The sequence below is a fragment of the Odontesthes bonariensis genome, chromosome 3 (assembly GCF_027942865.1).
Source record: "Odontesthes bonariensis isolate fOdoBon6 chromosome 3, fOdoBon6.hap1, whole genome shotgun sequence".
NCBI lineage: Eukaryota > Metazoa > Chordata > Actinopteri > Atheriniformes > Atherinopsidae > Odontesthes > Odontesthes bonariensis.
The window spans coordinates 28,230,694-28,245,277 of NC_134508.1; the positions used below are offsets into that span (position 1 = coordinate 28,230,694).

The 14,584-nt window shown below is 37.5% G+C and overlaps 2 protein-coding genes across 4 annotated transcripts in view; both read left to right on the forward strand.

The window, feature by feature from the left end:
* itga7 (integrin, alpha 7) overlaps positions 1 to 5,788 on the forward strand; it is a 47,322-nt gene extending 41,534 nt beyond the window's left edge. For 2 of the 3 annotated variants that reach the window (XM_075461404.1, XM_075461405.1), the window contains exons 23-25: positions 524 to 622; positions 865 to 990; positions 4,116 to 5,788. In XM_075461404.1, the coding sequence (XP_075317519.1) occupies positions 524 to 622; positions 865 to 990; positions 4,116 to 4,271 (381 nt within the window). In that variant the 3' untranslated portion in view covers positions 4,272 to 5,788. Of the gene's footprint in view, positions 1 to 523; positions 623 to 864; positions 991 to 1,814; positions 1,980 to 4,115 lie in introns of all 3 variants that reach the window. The other variant, XR_012769507.1, reaches the window with a different exon arrangement.
* Positions 5,789 to 8,455: 2,667 nt separating this feature from the next.
* On the forward strand, positions 8,456 to 10,363 carry npffl (neuropeptide FF-amide peptide precursor like). The gene is made up of 3 exons (XM_075462204.1): positions 8,456 to 8,605; positions 9,442 to 9,557; positions 10,243 to 10,363. Exons 1-3 carry the CDS (start codon positions 8,456 to 8,458, stop codon positions 10,361 to 10,363), a joined length of 387 nt encoding a protein of 128 aa, XP_075318319.1.
* The last annotated feature ends 4,221 nt before the right edge of the window (positions 10,364 to 14,584 follow it).

Below are 14,584 nucleotides of genomic sequence, written 5' to 3' on the forward strand. Positions count from 1 at the left end.
TGTCTCTGAGCTTGGAGTGTATCAACTGCAACAAAAGCATGAAGAACAGAAGATTTGAACAGTTACTCCCAGAGGTGGTATTGTGAAGCTCTGGTTGAAATAAAATGCTAAAATAACAATTTGACCAATAGTTTATTTGATAATATTTGTAATTTATTTTACCATTAATGCCAGGGAAACACTGAGATACTGTATGCTTTATTAGGAATAACTGAACTGTTTCAAAGTATTTCAGTCCACAGCTACCACAGAAACTTTTCAGGTTTTGTGAGCCCCAACAAAATGAATTGCAAATAAATATAGTCTATTTCAGGGCAAAGTCAATGTGACACAATGACAGATAAATATGGGCAGCTACCATCTGTTGATGCTATCCTATTTGTCAGTAGTATGATGGCAGTGAGCATGCTGAATACCGGCCAAAACTGGTGTAAGGTTGATATGTGTGTATCCGTAGTATTGTTTATCAGATATTCAATTGAAAGTTTAGACAGCTGTTGGTCTCTATCTTTGCGTATTTCAGGAGTTCTCATCAGTTAGTGCTCTGGAGCTGCTTGTCAGAGCCAACATCACTGTGAAGTCCAGCATCAAGCACCTGGTCCTCAGGGAAGCAGCTGCACAGGTACTTAACACACTTATTTTGTTTCCATTTATTTGTAACATTGAAAGATGTGCTTCCTTTTAAATATCAGATGTTTGGATCATATAGGCTCTCATATTTAGTGCACTGGCAGTACTTTATTTGCAATAACAAAAATATGACCGTGTAAAACGAGGCCATGACTTGTAGATTAATTCATCTCATAGTGTGAAAGATTATCACCTGTGTTACTGTTGCACATTTCATCCTCCCTTCCTCTCCAGATTCCAGTGATGATCTATCCTGAGCTTGGTCTTGCTGACCAGTACTGGATCCCCTGGTGGATCATCCTTATAGCCATCCTGGCAGGCATCCTGCTGCTAACTCTCCTTGTGTGCATATTGTGGAAGGTAACACGTAAAATGTCGCTCACTCAAGAACTTTGCAACACAGGGACCTTGTATACATCTGTGATACTAGACAGTCTCTTGATTTTCAGTGTTTTAGGCAAATAATAAATAACTAATAGTACTCAACATTTTTATGTTGGAACATTAAAATGATGGAAAATGCATAGCAATATAGTAAATGAGATAATGGATTGTAAATGTGTTCATTTAAAAGTACATTATTGCTGTTGCTAAAGTGCTCTTACTAGTAATAACTAGTTATTTTGCATATTTGTTCTGAGATACTTGACATCACTAAATTATTAGACAGATGCTTGTCTAACAAACAAAAATATTTTAAGTCTGATGCTGTGTTTCTATGTTTATTTATTGGAGAAGAAAATGTAGTGTTTTTTATTGTATTTTAGAGAACTAGAAAAATAAGCATGGACATAAAGTACCAGTGCTTCTAATTTGAACATCAGAAATTACATTCTTTACGTAAATGTCTTTTCTCACTTTCCCCTACATTTAGCACCCTGCAAAGGTATCACTGGCATTATTCCAATCACTACACTTAGCAATGCTCTACCATTTTCTTCCCACTCACAATGCCAGTCTAGTTATTTCTCATCTTTGCTCTGAGCTGTCCTGTAATCATTTTATTCCTTCTTGCTCAATCTCATCTGTTTTCCCTCTCTTCTGTACATGTGTTTGTCCTCTGTCTCTCATTCTTCTCTTTTTTGTCTCCTTTCAATTCCATCTGGAACTGTATGTCCCTAAATCCCCTTTCTGTTGCATCTCTCATTCTTCCCCCGCTTCCCTGGGGTGATCTGATGTCCCAGTGTGGGTTTTTCAAGCGCAGTGAGCCTCGCCCACACTATGAGACGGAGTACTACCGTGCCCATTTGGGGGTCCAACCCTCGGAGGTGGAGAAGCAGGCATCAGAACTATAATAGCAAAACTATGTCCATCTGGCCTGCTCTCCCCTCCTCCTCTCCCTCCAAGCGGTAACAATCCTCTCGCACAATGGTTTTGCTCCTTGACCCACTCTGAGGCCGGTGGTGTTCATTACAGCATGAAATATGACCAAACTTTTGGCACAAATATCACAACAGAGAGCAAACAATGTTTTGCAAAGCTCCGCTCCTTTTGATTACTGTTGGTGTGTATCTTTTCCATCCATAAGCAACCCTTACTGATGTAGTTTAATGACAAAGGAACCATGTTTAACTCTTTAAATTCTAAGTGATTTTTTTTATAAATTATGTGCTTCAACTTAAACAGTTAGAAGCTGGTTACTAATTCAATGTTGGCAACTGTCAACTTGAAAAAGCAGTGGTAGCTTGCAGATTTAGAAATATATTAGCTGTACACTGTTAAAACGTTTTAATATAGAATACCATTAAAATACAGGCAGCAGAGTTGGTGGTATTTTGTTGTTTTCTTATACTGCACATAGTGTAACCTACTGTGTTTAACAGTTTATGACTGTATTTTGATATCTAACACAGTATATCACCGTAGAATAACAGTAGGTTTTGTGCAATTAAAAAAAAAAAAAAGACCAAGATGAGTGTTTTGGAATAAAAAATAAAAAATAGCACTGCTTTGTGTATCATTGAGAAAACTACAGCATGGAAGGTTATTTCTGCTTTTCAGTAAGTAAACTTTCTTGAAAACAGATCACCAATCTAAATGTTATAAACTGTAAGTCAACAGAGATTGTATCCACCAACCCAATACACTCAATATATTGATATTGTTATCAGTGAGAGTGAGAGTGGACGGCATCTTTTTGTAATGAAACAGTTTGGATACATTACACTTATTTACTGTTATTATTTTTACTGCTCACATTAACTGTTCATTTACATGCAAGGAATGTCAACTTAAAAGTAACTTACAATTATTATGAGAAACAACAATATATTGGTGAAAATCCACAATAAATTATACATATTTTACATTACAGTGTAGCTACCTGCTGACAATAATGGGAAAACATCAAAAGGGGCTAGGATTTTGTACTTTAAACAAATATATTGATAACTATTTGTTTTGTTGTCCTTAAGGCCTTGTTACAATTTTAAATAGTGTATTTAAAACAAAAACAGCAAAGTCAAAAGTGTTTCCATATTTCATACACGTCGTATTTTCAGACACGACTGATACATAACATCTAAAAGCGTCCGAGCTGTGAAACCTTGTGACATTAGTTTCTTTCATCACTGTCCTATTTGTAAGTTATGAGTCAGCAAAGGGGGTCACACTTGATGCAGCTTTGAGGCAGCAGTGGATTAAGCCACGTATATTAATCAGAGTGTGCGTAAAAGGAAGAGACAAAATGATGCTCAGTTTGGACGCTGACAATGTTGCCACTCTTCTCATTCTGCAAAGCCAGCTGACTGTTTCAAGTAACACACTGATATGGTATATAGCCGGACTACATGGTATACAAAAAAATGTCTTTAACTGCAATAACTCTTAATGAAGATGAAATCTGGGGCTTTCCTACTCTCTGTTCTTGGATTATTAGTATAAGTAAATTGTTTCTTTTATTTAGCTTTCCTGTTCAGTTTGTGCCTGTTGAACACCATCAAGCCGTCTTCCCTTCAGGGCTTTAACATGCCTGCTGTGCTGTGTGTGGTGCCGCTTACTCTTTAATTATCTGCACCTGTTCATTTTGGCATCAGTCTATGAAGACCATTAATTTTCATCAAGCATATGTCAATATGCTTTTTAATCATATCTGACTTGCCCCTTGTGACCAAGCTGCCAGAATGAACTTGTCAATTGGATCAGTGGGTGTTTTTGTTCATTTTAATGCGTGTATATTTCTTAATGTCAATTTAATGTGTTGGTGTGTTTATCACAGGCATTTAATACTGAAGCACAGAGCATGTCAGTGGTGTGTTTAAGGTGTAACATAGGTGTCTTCATCTGAATAACATAAATGAGAGGAATCTCTGACAGAACATGCCTTTTTTCCCCAAAGCATTAAACTAAAATTAGAACCCCTGAATAAGGCTTGTTGCCACATTCACATAAAAGTCTAATTTTTTTCTTTCTCTCTGGCTCCTTCATCTATCTCTCCTTTTCCTCCTCTGCCTACATTTCTTTTGCTCTCTTTCTCGTGCCAACAGTGTGGCTTCTTCCGACGTGCCCACTACAAAGACAAGCTGCCTCAGTACCATGCGGTAAAGATTCCCCGCGAGGACCGGCCACAGTTCCAGACTGAGAAGTCGGGAGGTGTCCATAAAAAGGAATGGGCCACGCACTGGAGCGACGGGACCTTGTAACTCGCTTTAAAGCACTGCCTGACTAAAACAATTCAAATCACCACGTGTGGCACTCATTCTGTCTTTGCATTGGAAATAAGTGACTAAAAAAGTGCACAAAGACTGCGATCATTGAATTTTGTGCACACTTTACTGTGTCAGTAGATGCATATTGGTGGTCTGGAACTGGATCTGTGTTCCCCTTACTACTGACAGCTGGCCTCAGGTGGTCTATTTATACGGTGCATCTACTGTGTTCAACAGTTTTACACTAAATATTGAAGCTTAGAACCAGTCTAACTACTCATTATGTTTGATATCTTACACAGGGAGTGTTGACGCTCTACTGTCTGAAAATCAAAGACATGCATGACTGCACAAACATAAAGTACAATATTAGATCCATACAGACATATTTGTTGATATAGACACCGTGTGACAAAGGCTACTTTTTGCCTTATCGACTGTGAGATAGATGACTTGTATGGGCAAAGAAATGATATTTTTTATCATATAAATTATGTTTGTCCTTTAGTTATCACTGGTAAACACTGGGAAACTGTCTTTACATGAATCCAAACTTTTTTTCTTTTTTCGCGGGGGAAAGATCTTTCACATAAGTCAAAAAACAAACCAAGCCTTTCCAGTTTGGGTGAGTACCTTTCTTTTTGTCGGTAGTTCAATCAAATCTACTGTAGATCTTAAATTAGAATGAGAAACTACCAGGCAGTCCATGACATGACCTTTAAAGATGTTGCCCCATGAAAACCAAATGTGTCAGAAAAGCAGAGGAACGATTCAATTTTGGTTTGCCCGTATGCTGTTTAAGAGTTTCTCGACCAAATATTGATTTCCTATTGGATTTTCTGTCTTGTAATGCTGTAAAGAACATGAAATATGACTGAAAAAGACATTTTTGAAACTTGATGTTTTCAGGTGACACACCACATTATTTCTTGGTGAGATGCATTCTTAAATGTATATTTCACCAAGAGATATTAAAAGAACCTTGTAAAAAAGACCACAGTTTTCAAATTGTCAAGCTGAATTATATTAACTTGCTTGTAACATTGTTCATGCTAATGTACTCCTACGGTAACAGTACATTAATAACAGAACTGACATTTCTAATTTTGTACTTGTGCCTTATTGTACAAGTGGCAGATGGTGAACTACTGCTTGTAAACAAGAGGTTACTGCTATATAGATTAAGCTGCCCTGAGACATCTGTTCGACACAGGTGGAAGTAAACATCCCTCCAACACCGCAGCAACACAAAGAGTGGGGAGAAGATTGCTGAGTGAGCAGAACCAGAAGAACTAATTTTGGATCTCATTTGGGATGATGACGTGGCTGTAAAGCATGACGAGCTTGATTGTATTGCTGGACAATCGTATGTGTTAGCTGCATGAAGGTCCTGTTGCGGTTCTGATGTCCCCACATTTTTTTTTTTGGTCATGTGTTTTATTTATTGTTTTTTTGGGTGGACTGTCATGTTTTAACATTGTAAATAAAACTTAAGGAGTCAGACAACTTTACTTTAGTCGTTTGTGGACTTTCAGTCAGCATCTGGCCTTTTCTACGAGCTCTGCAGTTCAATAATACAACACAAGATGGAGCTGTTGGAGGATGGGAAAAAAAACTGTCTTGCTGTCCTTGTACTTTGTGACATATTTGAAAAACAATCAGGTGGGCAAACAAAAAACAGATGCTTATGTATAATAACTGATTTATTTATCACTAACACAACATAAGATTGTAAAAAGACAAGAACAACATATGACCCCTCTGATACATAACAACATAACTATGTATGAACTATAAGACTAAAATGAGGACCTGTGAGGGCTTTGCAGCTGAGGGGATGTTAGTGTATTAAGTGGTAATCAGGTAAACCATTGAGATAAAGGAAAACTGTTTTTTCTCCACATGACTGCTGATGACCTCATACAATTGACAAAAACATGGTCCGTATTTTAACACAATGACACACACACACACACACACACACACACAAAGGAATTAAAAGAAAACGAAAACAGCATTTTCCCTTTATATTCCCATAAATTATTAAAGTAATCTTGTGCTTAACCTTAAAATGTGATTTGAATATGTTACCATGAGGATATGCATATTGCGCACCTTGTGTGTACACAACAATACGAATTTATGTTTGGTTTTTAATATTAGCAGCACTTAATCCTGCCCACTGTGGTCTGACTGATCTATCTATGAAATGTGCGCAAGGTTAATGATGCCATTGGTTGTACTTTAGTTGGGAAGTATTCAGACTGAAGTCTGTGTTACTTTGCAAAAGCATCTCAGCAATAGCAAGGTACAAACTCATTATACCAAAATATGTAGCATATGTTGAAAAACTTGCTTTATTTAACATCGCACCTCGTGTATTGTTAAAAGGAAGAGTTAGGTCTGGCACAAGCTAGCTAGTGGAGTGATACTCAAAGCTTCCTGTTTTTATCAAACCAGAACTGAGATTTAACCCCATTTCAATTTGATAGCATCTCAGAACCATAGCCAAATAAAATCATGATGGGAGAAATGAAACATTCACTGTTGTGTATTGTCAATGTCAAGTAATAGAATAGAATATAGAAAAACATATCCTCACTGGCACTGTAGCTTCATCCACAAGTGATGTCTGCCAGATAGAGATGACATTTAATGTTAACAGTATGTGACTAGACCTGAACTCAATTAGTATCTCCCTTCTTGAACAAGAAGATCGTATTAAAACTGAACGTCCTCAAAAAATACAGAGAACACATATATGTTCCTTTTTATTTCTAGTGTCTGAGTGAGCAAAATTGGATTTTTCTCTAATCCAAAAGCTTCTGATTTTATTATAGTAATAAAAACTAATTCCACTCTGAAGTCCTCAGAAGTCATCCTGGTTGCCATGGCAGTTAAATAGGGCCAGTCAGACTGCGTGCGTGTTTAAGCCGATTGTCACCCATTAGGTACTTTGATGAGCCAAAACTGCTGACGTCTCATCCAGTGTTGGGGAAGTGACTAATTATTATACACAGACACGCACACACATACACACTTAAACATAGAGCAGCTAAGACAAAGTGAATACATATGGCTTGAATTAAGCCAGAGTCACTCTCAATAGTGCTTTAATTTTAAATAAACAACATAAGGGGAGATTACATTTAACAGATGGAGAGTTTCATAATAAGACACATGTTCCTGTAGGAGAAAATTCTTTCAGAATCAGAAAAGATCCTCAATAATGTTATCATTGAAATGAAGTTTGCTTTGAAGAGGGTGAGGAGTATATATTGTTCTTATAATGAGTTAAGAAATCCTGTAAGTGGAAGACTAACTACAAGTTCCTCAAGATTAAATTTGCATATGTGGTTTTGGATAAGATTTTGGAAAACTCTACCAATAGCATGATTGTAAATGAATGCATAATAGAAAATGAACACACACCATATTGATTGTGATGTACAAATCTGTAACTTTATTACAAATTTGAGATGTGAGATGGACGTTTATTGTGACATGAGCTTATTTTTGTAGTTAAAAAGCTTGAAGCATGAAGGGTGTCAAACTCTTTTATTATTCTATTTATTTGTAGGCCATTTACAGAGTGTCTGCTGTGTGTAATTGCTGTTTAGTTCATGACTTTGTTGCTTTAGATCACTAAAGTTGTTCTGACTAATCCCTTTTGTATTGATGTGGGATTATTGGTTTGCAAATGTTTGTCTGTACATGCAGTGTAAACTGACAACAGGGACTGCTGGATAAGGGTCCATTTGCAGGGATTTATATATTTAATAACTGGGAGAGTTGATTTGTGCTACCCTAAGGGCCACGTAATAATGCACTCTGGCTCCTCTCAGTCATCACTAATGCCCTGATCCTACTAAATGGACCTGCCTAAGTCTCGTATTGGGAGCTTCCTCTTCCTCCATTGTGTCCCCTGTCCCCCCTTTGTACAGTAGCATATTTATCCAGCCCCCCCCTGAGATTTCATGCCAGTGACCTCGAGGTATATATAAAACCCAGAGACTATGTTGTCAGCAGTGAAGATAGCCAAGTCATTGAATGAAGAGGAAACCTAAGCCTGATAAGGACAAGTCCCCTCTTTAGTTTCATAAGTCTACTCGGACACCCAACATCTGGCTCTCTTCCTCTGCTCAGCATTGATCTATCATCCTCTTCATCTTGGGACCATGGACACAGCTGCAGTGGCAACTCTTCTGGCTCTGGTTATAGCGATGGCTGGAGTCAGTCATGCTCTACATGTCCAAGGTGGTCTGGACAAAAATGACATTCTGCCCGGCAGCTCAGAGGAGAACATGGCTGAACACCTGCTCGGACTGGTGAGACAACAAACCACTCACAGTAAAAATTCTATGTCAGTTACTGAGGGTGTGCTTTAACTCTCTGACTTATCGAATAAGGTGCAGAATGGAAATATACTGTTAGAATAGTTGCAATTTTGTGCACTTTTTACAGTATAATTTCTGTCAAGTCCAAAATAACTAAAATTCAAATTTAAAGTTGAATCATTTCTCAGGCATTTCAGGCACACATGCTTGTGAGTTAAAATATTATATCTTTTCAATCTAAATATGTGCTGTCAGCTCCACTACACGAGAGTGAATGAAAGATTCTGTGCACAGACTGAAGTCACGGCAACATTTTCAGTCTGTCACTCCATGTGATGCTGCATGTTAATGGGATTTCAGCCTTTTGACAAATGAGACAGTATAAATCAAACGGCCACCGAGATTGCTTTTGATTTTTAAAGTCTTCCCTTGTCGTGCAATAGCGTGAATCACACTGTTATATGCGTTGAGGTCAACAGACAGAGTTGACAAGAGTCTGATAAAGGACATCATATTCAGATTACCACTGAAAAAAAACTTTCTCATTGTGACATGTAGGGACAAACAGACTTGGGTTTAGCTCTGCATGAAAATATGAGTAAATGGATATCTGGGTCAATTGAGGGTTATATCTATTTATTTTTGTGCATTGATGTCTGCATGTCATGGTATCTTGCCACAGCAAGACAGACCTGCTGGAGTTACCAGTTCAGGGGAGTTGTGTTGCAACCTGAAACTGATGTGTTTCATTCAAATGCAGAAGACAGGCTTTCTGATACTAAGCTTTGTGTTGTTTTTTTGTGGATATGAATGTTTGTGTCTTCCAGGAGAGTGAAAACAGAGTGAACAGCATTGATAATCGTCTACTGGCCTCAGTGTTGAGAGCTCTGGTGCTCGGATTCCAGAGAGAAACCAGGGAATCTGTTCTCCATCAGCCACAGAGGTCAGTGCTAATACAGAGCTGAAATTTATCACACACAAAAACATGCACACAGCAAATCAGTTGTCTAAATTCTGTATCTTTTCAACCTTCGGTAGGGCAGTTTTCAATACATATAAAATAAAACTAAATATTAAGCTTCAATATTGTGATATTCATTTATATTGAGGTCAAAATAAATCATTGACTTTTTGTTGCTTGCTGTACAGTTTGAATATCATGTTAAATTCAGCTCAGGTTTTTCGTGAGGAACTCAACATACCTTTTGTATTGCCAATAAAAAGAGAAATCCATTAGACTATTGGCAGGTACTCAACAGCCCTGAATGATAAAAGGTGCGGTAAAGTACCATCATTAATCAAATAATTGAAATCTCCATTTAGATAAGAGGTTCAGGATATAAATTTTCCTATTGTGTAAACATACAGGGACAGGTTTTTCAACCTGTTATAGTGGTTTCTGAAATCGCTTAGTTTTTTCCTACCATACATCAGTCATTGTAGAGCAGGTCCAACAAACACATAAAAACAGGCACTTTGCATATTCCTCTTTAAAGGAATGGTTTATTAATTTTTTACCCCCATGAGATTCTTGTAAAAATCAATTCAAAATATATTCAAAAGCCCAGATTTTTCCCATATATTACATGGTACTACATCATTTTACCGTTGCTAATTCTCCATTGCAGGTTTGGCCGCAACTCCAGAGGGCAGGTAGTGTCGGAGGATCAGATACAATCCCGGGACTGGGAGGCAGCGCCCGGTCAGATCTGGAGTATGGCTGTGCCCCAGAGATTTGGCAAGAAATAGCTTGGCAGGCCCACACATTGCTGTCCTGGTACAAAGCCAAGCAGATGAGGAGAGACTAAATTCAAGTGAATAAATCTGAAATGTATTAGCTGTCTCCCATTCTGTTCAGTACTGCTCCAGGCCTTTAGGCCTCGCTTGATGCCTGGCTTTCAGTGACAGATGATACAAGCTTCTTTTAACCCTTCTTTTTTTCTAACTTCCAACACAGCAATGCATGTTAATTGGTGCCTATGAGGTGGTCTGAACAAACCTTGTTTGTCCCTACGGATATGTGACCAAGGAATAAAGTATTAATAAAAAGAGCTTCAAACTTGAAAAAACTGTGTGAATGTGTGATTATAAATATGCTTAATGTACACAGATCAGAAAGACAGATGTTCAGATGTTCTGAGCTATGATAACAATATGTAAATTATTTTCCAGATTTCTTTAGTCTGAATCAAGTCTATGAAATAGTCAATAAAAATTTTAAAAAGTTGTCACACTCCATAGTAAAATGTTCCCATGTCTTAAATCTTTTCATTATGAAATAAAATCAAAGAAACACAGACACAGAAAAGCAAAAGAAACCCCGACCAGCAAAAATGTCCAAATAATTGATCTGTCAACAAACTAATTGACTGCTCAAGCACTATTTCAGATATCTGTTATCTCTGGTATCATGATACCTTTGCATTTGTAGTGCTATGTTGGCTGATTAAGAATGGACCACAAAAATAGCAGCATTGTTTCAAGAGTAAGTAATCAAATCCAACCCAGTTTAACTACATGTGTAATACCTATGCGTTACAATAAAGATGTATGGTACTTAAATTTGTTACAGCATTTTGTTTTGGGGATTCTTATCTCCCTGGCATTGTAGTAAAAAATGGAAACCAAATCCTACTAATGTGGATTTTGTGTAAAGATCTGTTTGAAACCAAACTATGATTTTCCCTCAACCTAACAAAGTAATGTTGGTGCCTAAACCTAACGAAAGAGTGACCGATCCCAAAAATGTACACTGAGATAGAGTAACAACACTTCATTTGCATATTCATGCATTTGTATGACACAATGCATTAATAGAAATAACTTTCCCATTGCTGCAGTAAGGTTTTTCTTCATGAGCACTAGAAGGTACGGACCACATAACACATGGAATTATGGACAATAGACAGAGATGGAGGTGAAAAAGCAGCATAAGGGTCTCACACTGGTATATGAACCCCAGTCTCCATTGTGCAAGTCCTGTGTTTCATTCACCCAAAACCCACACAACCACCTAAGGTTTTGTTGGGGTTTAAATGTCCTCATCTCGTAATGTCGATCACTACTCTGGACTATAAAGGAGATACTGAAGGGGTACCAACCCAGCATCACCTCAATGAGTTTAACAAATCGAAGTCTCTCAATAAAAGGAAAAGATGGGATGCTGAGACAGTCTCATTTGCAAGTCACGTAATTAATGCTCGGTCAGGGGCCCTTGGTGACACATTTAAAAAGAGTTTAATGCATTGCGATCTGATGTGGGACTGTTTGTACATCTACTATACCGCACACAATCTTTTAATTCATCCATAGGTTCACTCAGATGTTGGAATTTGAATTCAGTGAAGATGGGAAAATATCTTGTCAGAAAAATTACATTTCTGGACAAGTACATCATTTTGGAGTGTACTTATGTAGCAGTGTAATGGATTTAGTATGGATTTAGAGTATGGATATAGAAAGTGATGCTCAGCCCTACCCCACAGTCTTGTGGTGGCTGCTGTCTGTGGTAGATTTACAGGCCACCTGGGGAAGCAGCATGCAGTAAGCTTGAGCACTAATTAAAACACAGCAACATGCAATTACTCTACGCATTAACGGTTTCCAGAGCCAATTACTGGGAAGGAAAGCATGTCAATACCTTTTTGTAAGAGTCTTTTATTAATGGGACCCTACCATGAGTCCGGAAGAAAAGAATGAAAAACAACTGGTAGAAACTGGATGCAAAATGACATCTTTATTTTATTATTTCATCATGAGTAATGTTTTTTTTTTATCACCATTTATGGTTCAATGAAGGTGCATTATGGCAACATGGGTGTAACAGATGGAGTTTCTTTTATGTGTAATTATCATTAATTTGCCTTTCTATACATTTAAAAATTCTCTCACATTATCTACACAAGATGAAGGAGAAGGAAACAAGTTGGGGACAAAAAAAATGTATACCAACTGTCAACATCACAAAACAGCACAGGTGCTTTTGCTTATCTTTTCACATTCAAGCTCTACTGAGGATTATGAGGGCATGTTTAGCCTGCACTCGACTGACATTTGTCTTAAGCCCAATGTCAGCAACAATGAGATGAGAAATAAATGAGGTCAGACAAAGACTCGGTTGAAGAGTGTCTCCACAGTTGTAGCGTCTGATTGGCAGATCTGAGTTAAAGAAAGACTCGACTCATCTGAATTTCATGAGTCTGTGGGGCGGGGGGTCGGCTCTGGAAAAACGTCTCTATTATAGCAGAGAGATAGACCAACAAGGAGCGAGAGATATAAACACAAACAGACTGAGCGATGCAAAGATGGTTCCTGGCACCTCCAAAGCTATTTTAAAACTACAATGAAAAAAAGTCTCAGTATCTCAGTTTAAGGCTTGTTGACCTTTCCCTCACCACTTCCACTTTCCCACATGGTCATCACCTTGGAGGGCAGCCATTTTGAACAGCAATGAAGGAGGTCTCAGTAGCTGGTGGCCATGGCCGTGACACAACACAATTTGTCACAGCCAGAAGGCTTTAATGGGTACCAAGTGAGTGAGTAATCAAGGGTAATGGCAAGGGTAAACTATACTCTGTTGCACAGAAAGTGCATAACGATAAAGTGATGGATAGAGTTCTCCATCACACTATCATATCTTAATGTTTTAAGCTGCTGTCTTGTCTTGGGAAAGAGATCATTGTGTCTCAATGGGACTGACCTGGTTAAATATTGGCTAATTAAATAAATACGACCTCATTTGCAAGCGGTTTTACCTTTTGTGGATAGTTTGCAGCAAATCACACACAATACTTTTCATTTTAAAACTCAATTTGTTCTGCACACCTGGCTAAAACTAAAGTAGAGTGAAAAAAAGCCTCCTCCATGAAGTTCATATCGTTTGTGTTTTAGAATATAATAGAAAGAAATACATGATAATGCGTTTTTAAACACAACAGCCTCATAAAACACCGTACAAGCTTTCAGTTTCCTTTTTTATCAGGAGGCACTTATATCTTTGGCTTTTTGTCTGTTCTGCAGTTGATAAGTGGAGCGTCATCAAGTATCAGATTTTTCTGTTCAGTCACAGTTTTTAAAAAATATGTTTTAACCATCTAAGAAATTACCATTACGATTGCATCAGATGAATATGTATAAAACTGAAGATTTAAATAAAATTTACTATACACATGGCCTCTTTAAAACATAGAATTCTGAATGTGGATGATTGAATGTTGTTTGAACAATTCAAATAGTATTTGGGTTGTTTTTTTAATTGTTTTTCCCTCTCTTGTAATTGCTAAAAATACGACCTTGTTTACTCTTAGTTGCAGGAATACAAACAGAAAACTGCAGTCACAATTGGCCCCTTGCTGTTCATATAACACTGAATAATTCAGAATAGCGTAACAAGATTATGATTTGGCTTCAAACTGAGACCTACAGTACATGACGAAATGTCATATATCCCCTGCTGAACTCAGTGTAACTTACGGAAAAATGTTCCCTAAAGATATGAGGACTATTATTGCATTATTAGGTCACAGTATTTTACCACTTAGGAGAGAAACAGTTAGTCTGTAAAAGATTTTAAGGATAGCTGTAGCTACAGGAGGCAAACACCCTGTTCATATTAGGGTGTGACAGAGAATGTAGAATTTCATTTTCCAATCAGGTTTGAATTTAGTGAATATGCAGCCAGCTGTTGTTGGCTTTCTCACACACAGAAATCTTTAATAACACAGTTTTCCACTTTGACAGCATAGACGTAATTCAGGAAAAGCTCCAATTACAGTGACAGCTTTTCATTATCATCCTCACTAAACACAAAGGCACAAAAGAAGAAAAGGAAAATGTGTTTTCCATTGTTGTTGTTTTTGCAGCTTTAGCAGAGAAACATAAAAGCTGAGATAATTAAAAGTGGAGAGAAAAAAGGATTCTGATGCAGTTTGATTTTCTAAACTTAAAGGTTGGAACTCAGATTTTATCTAG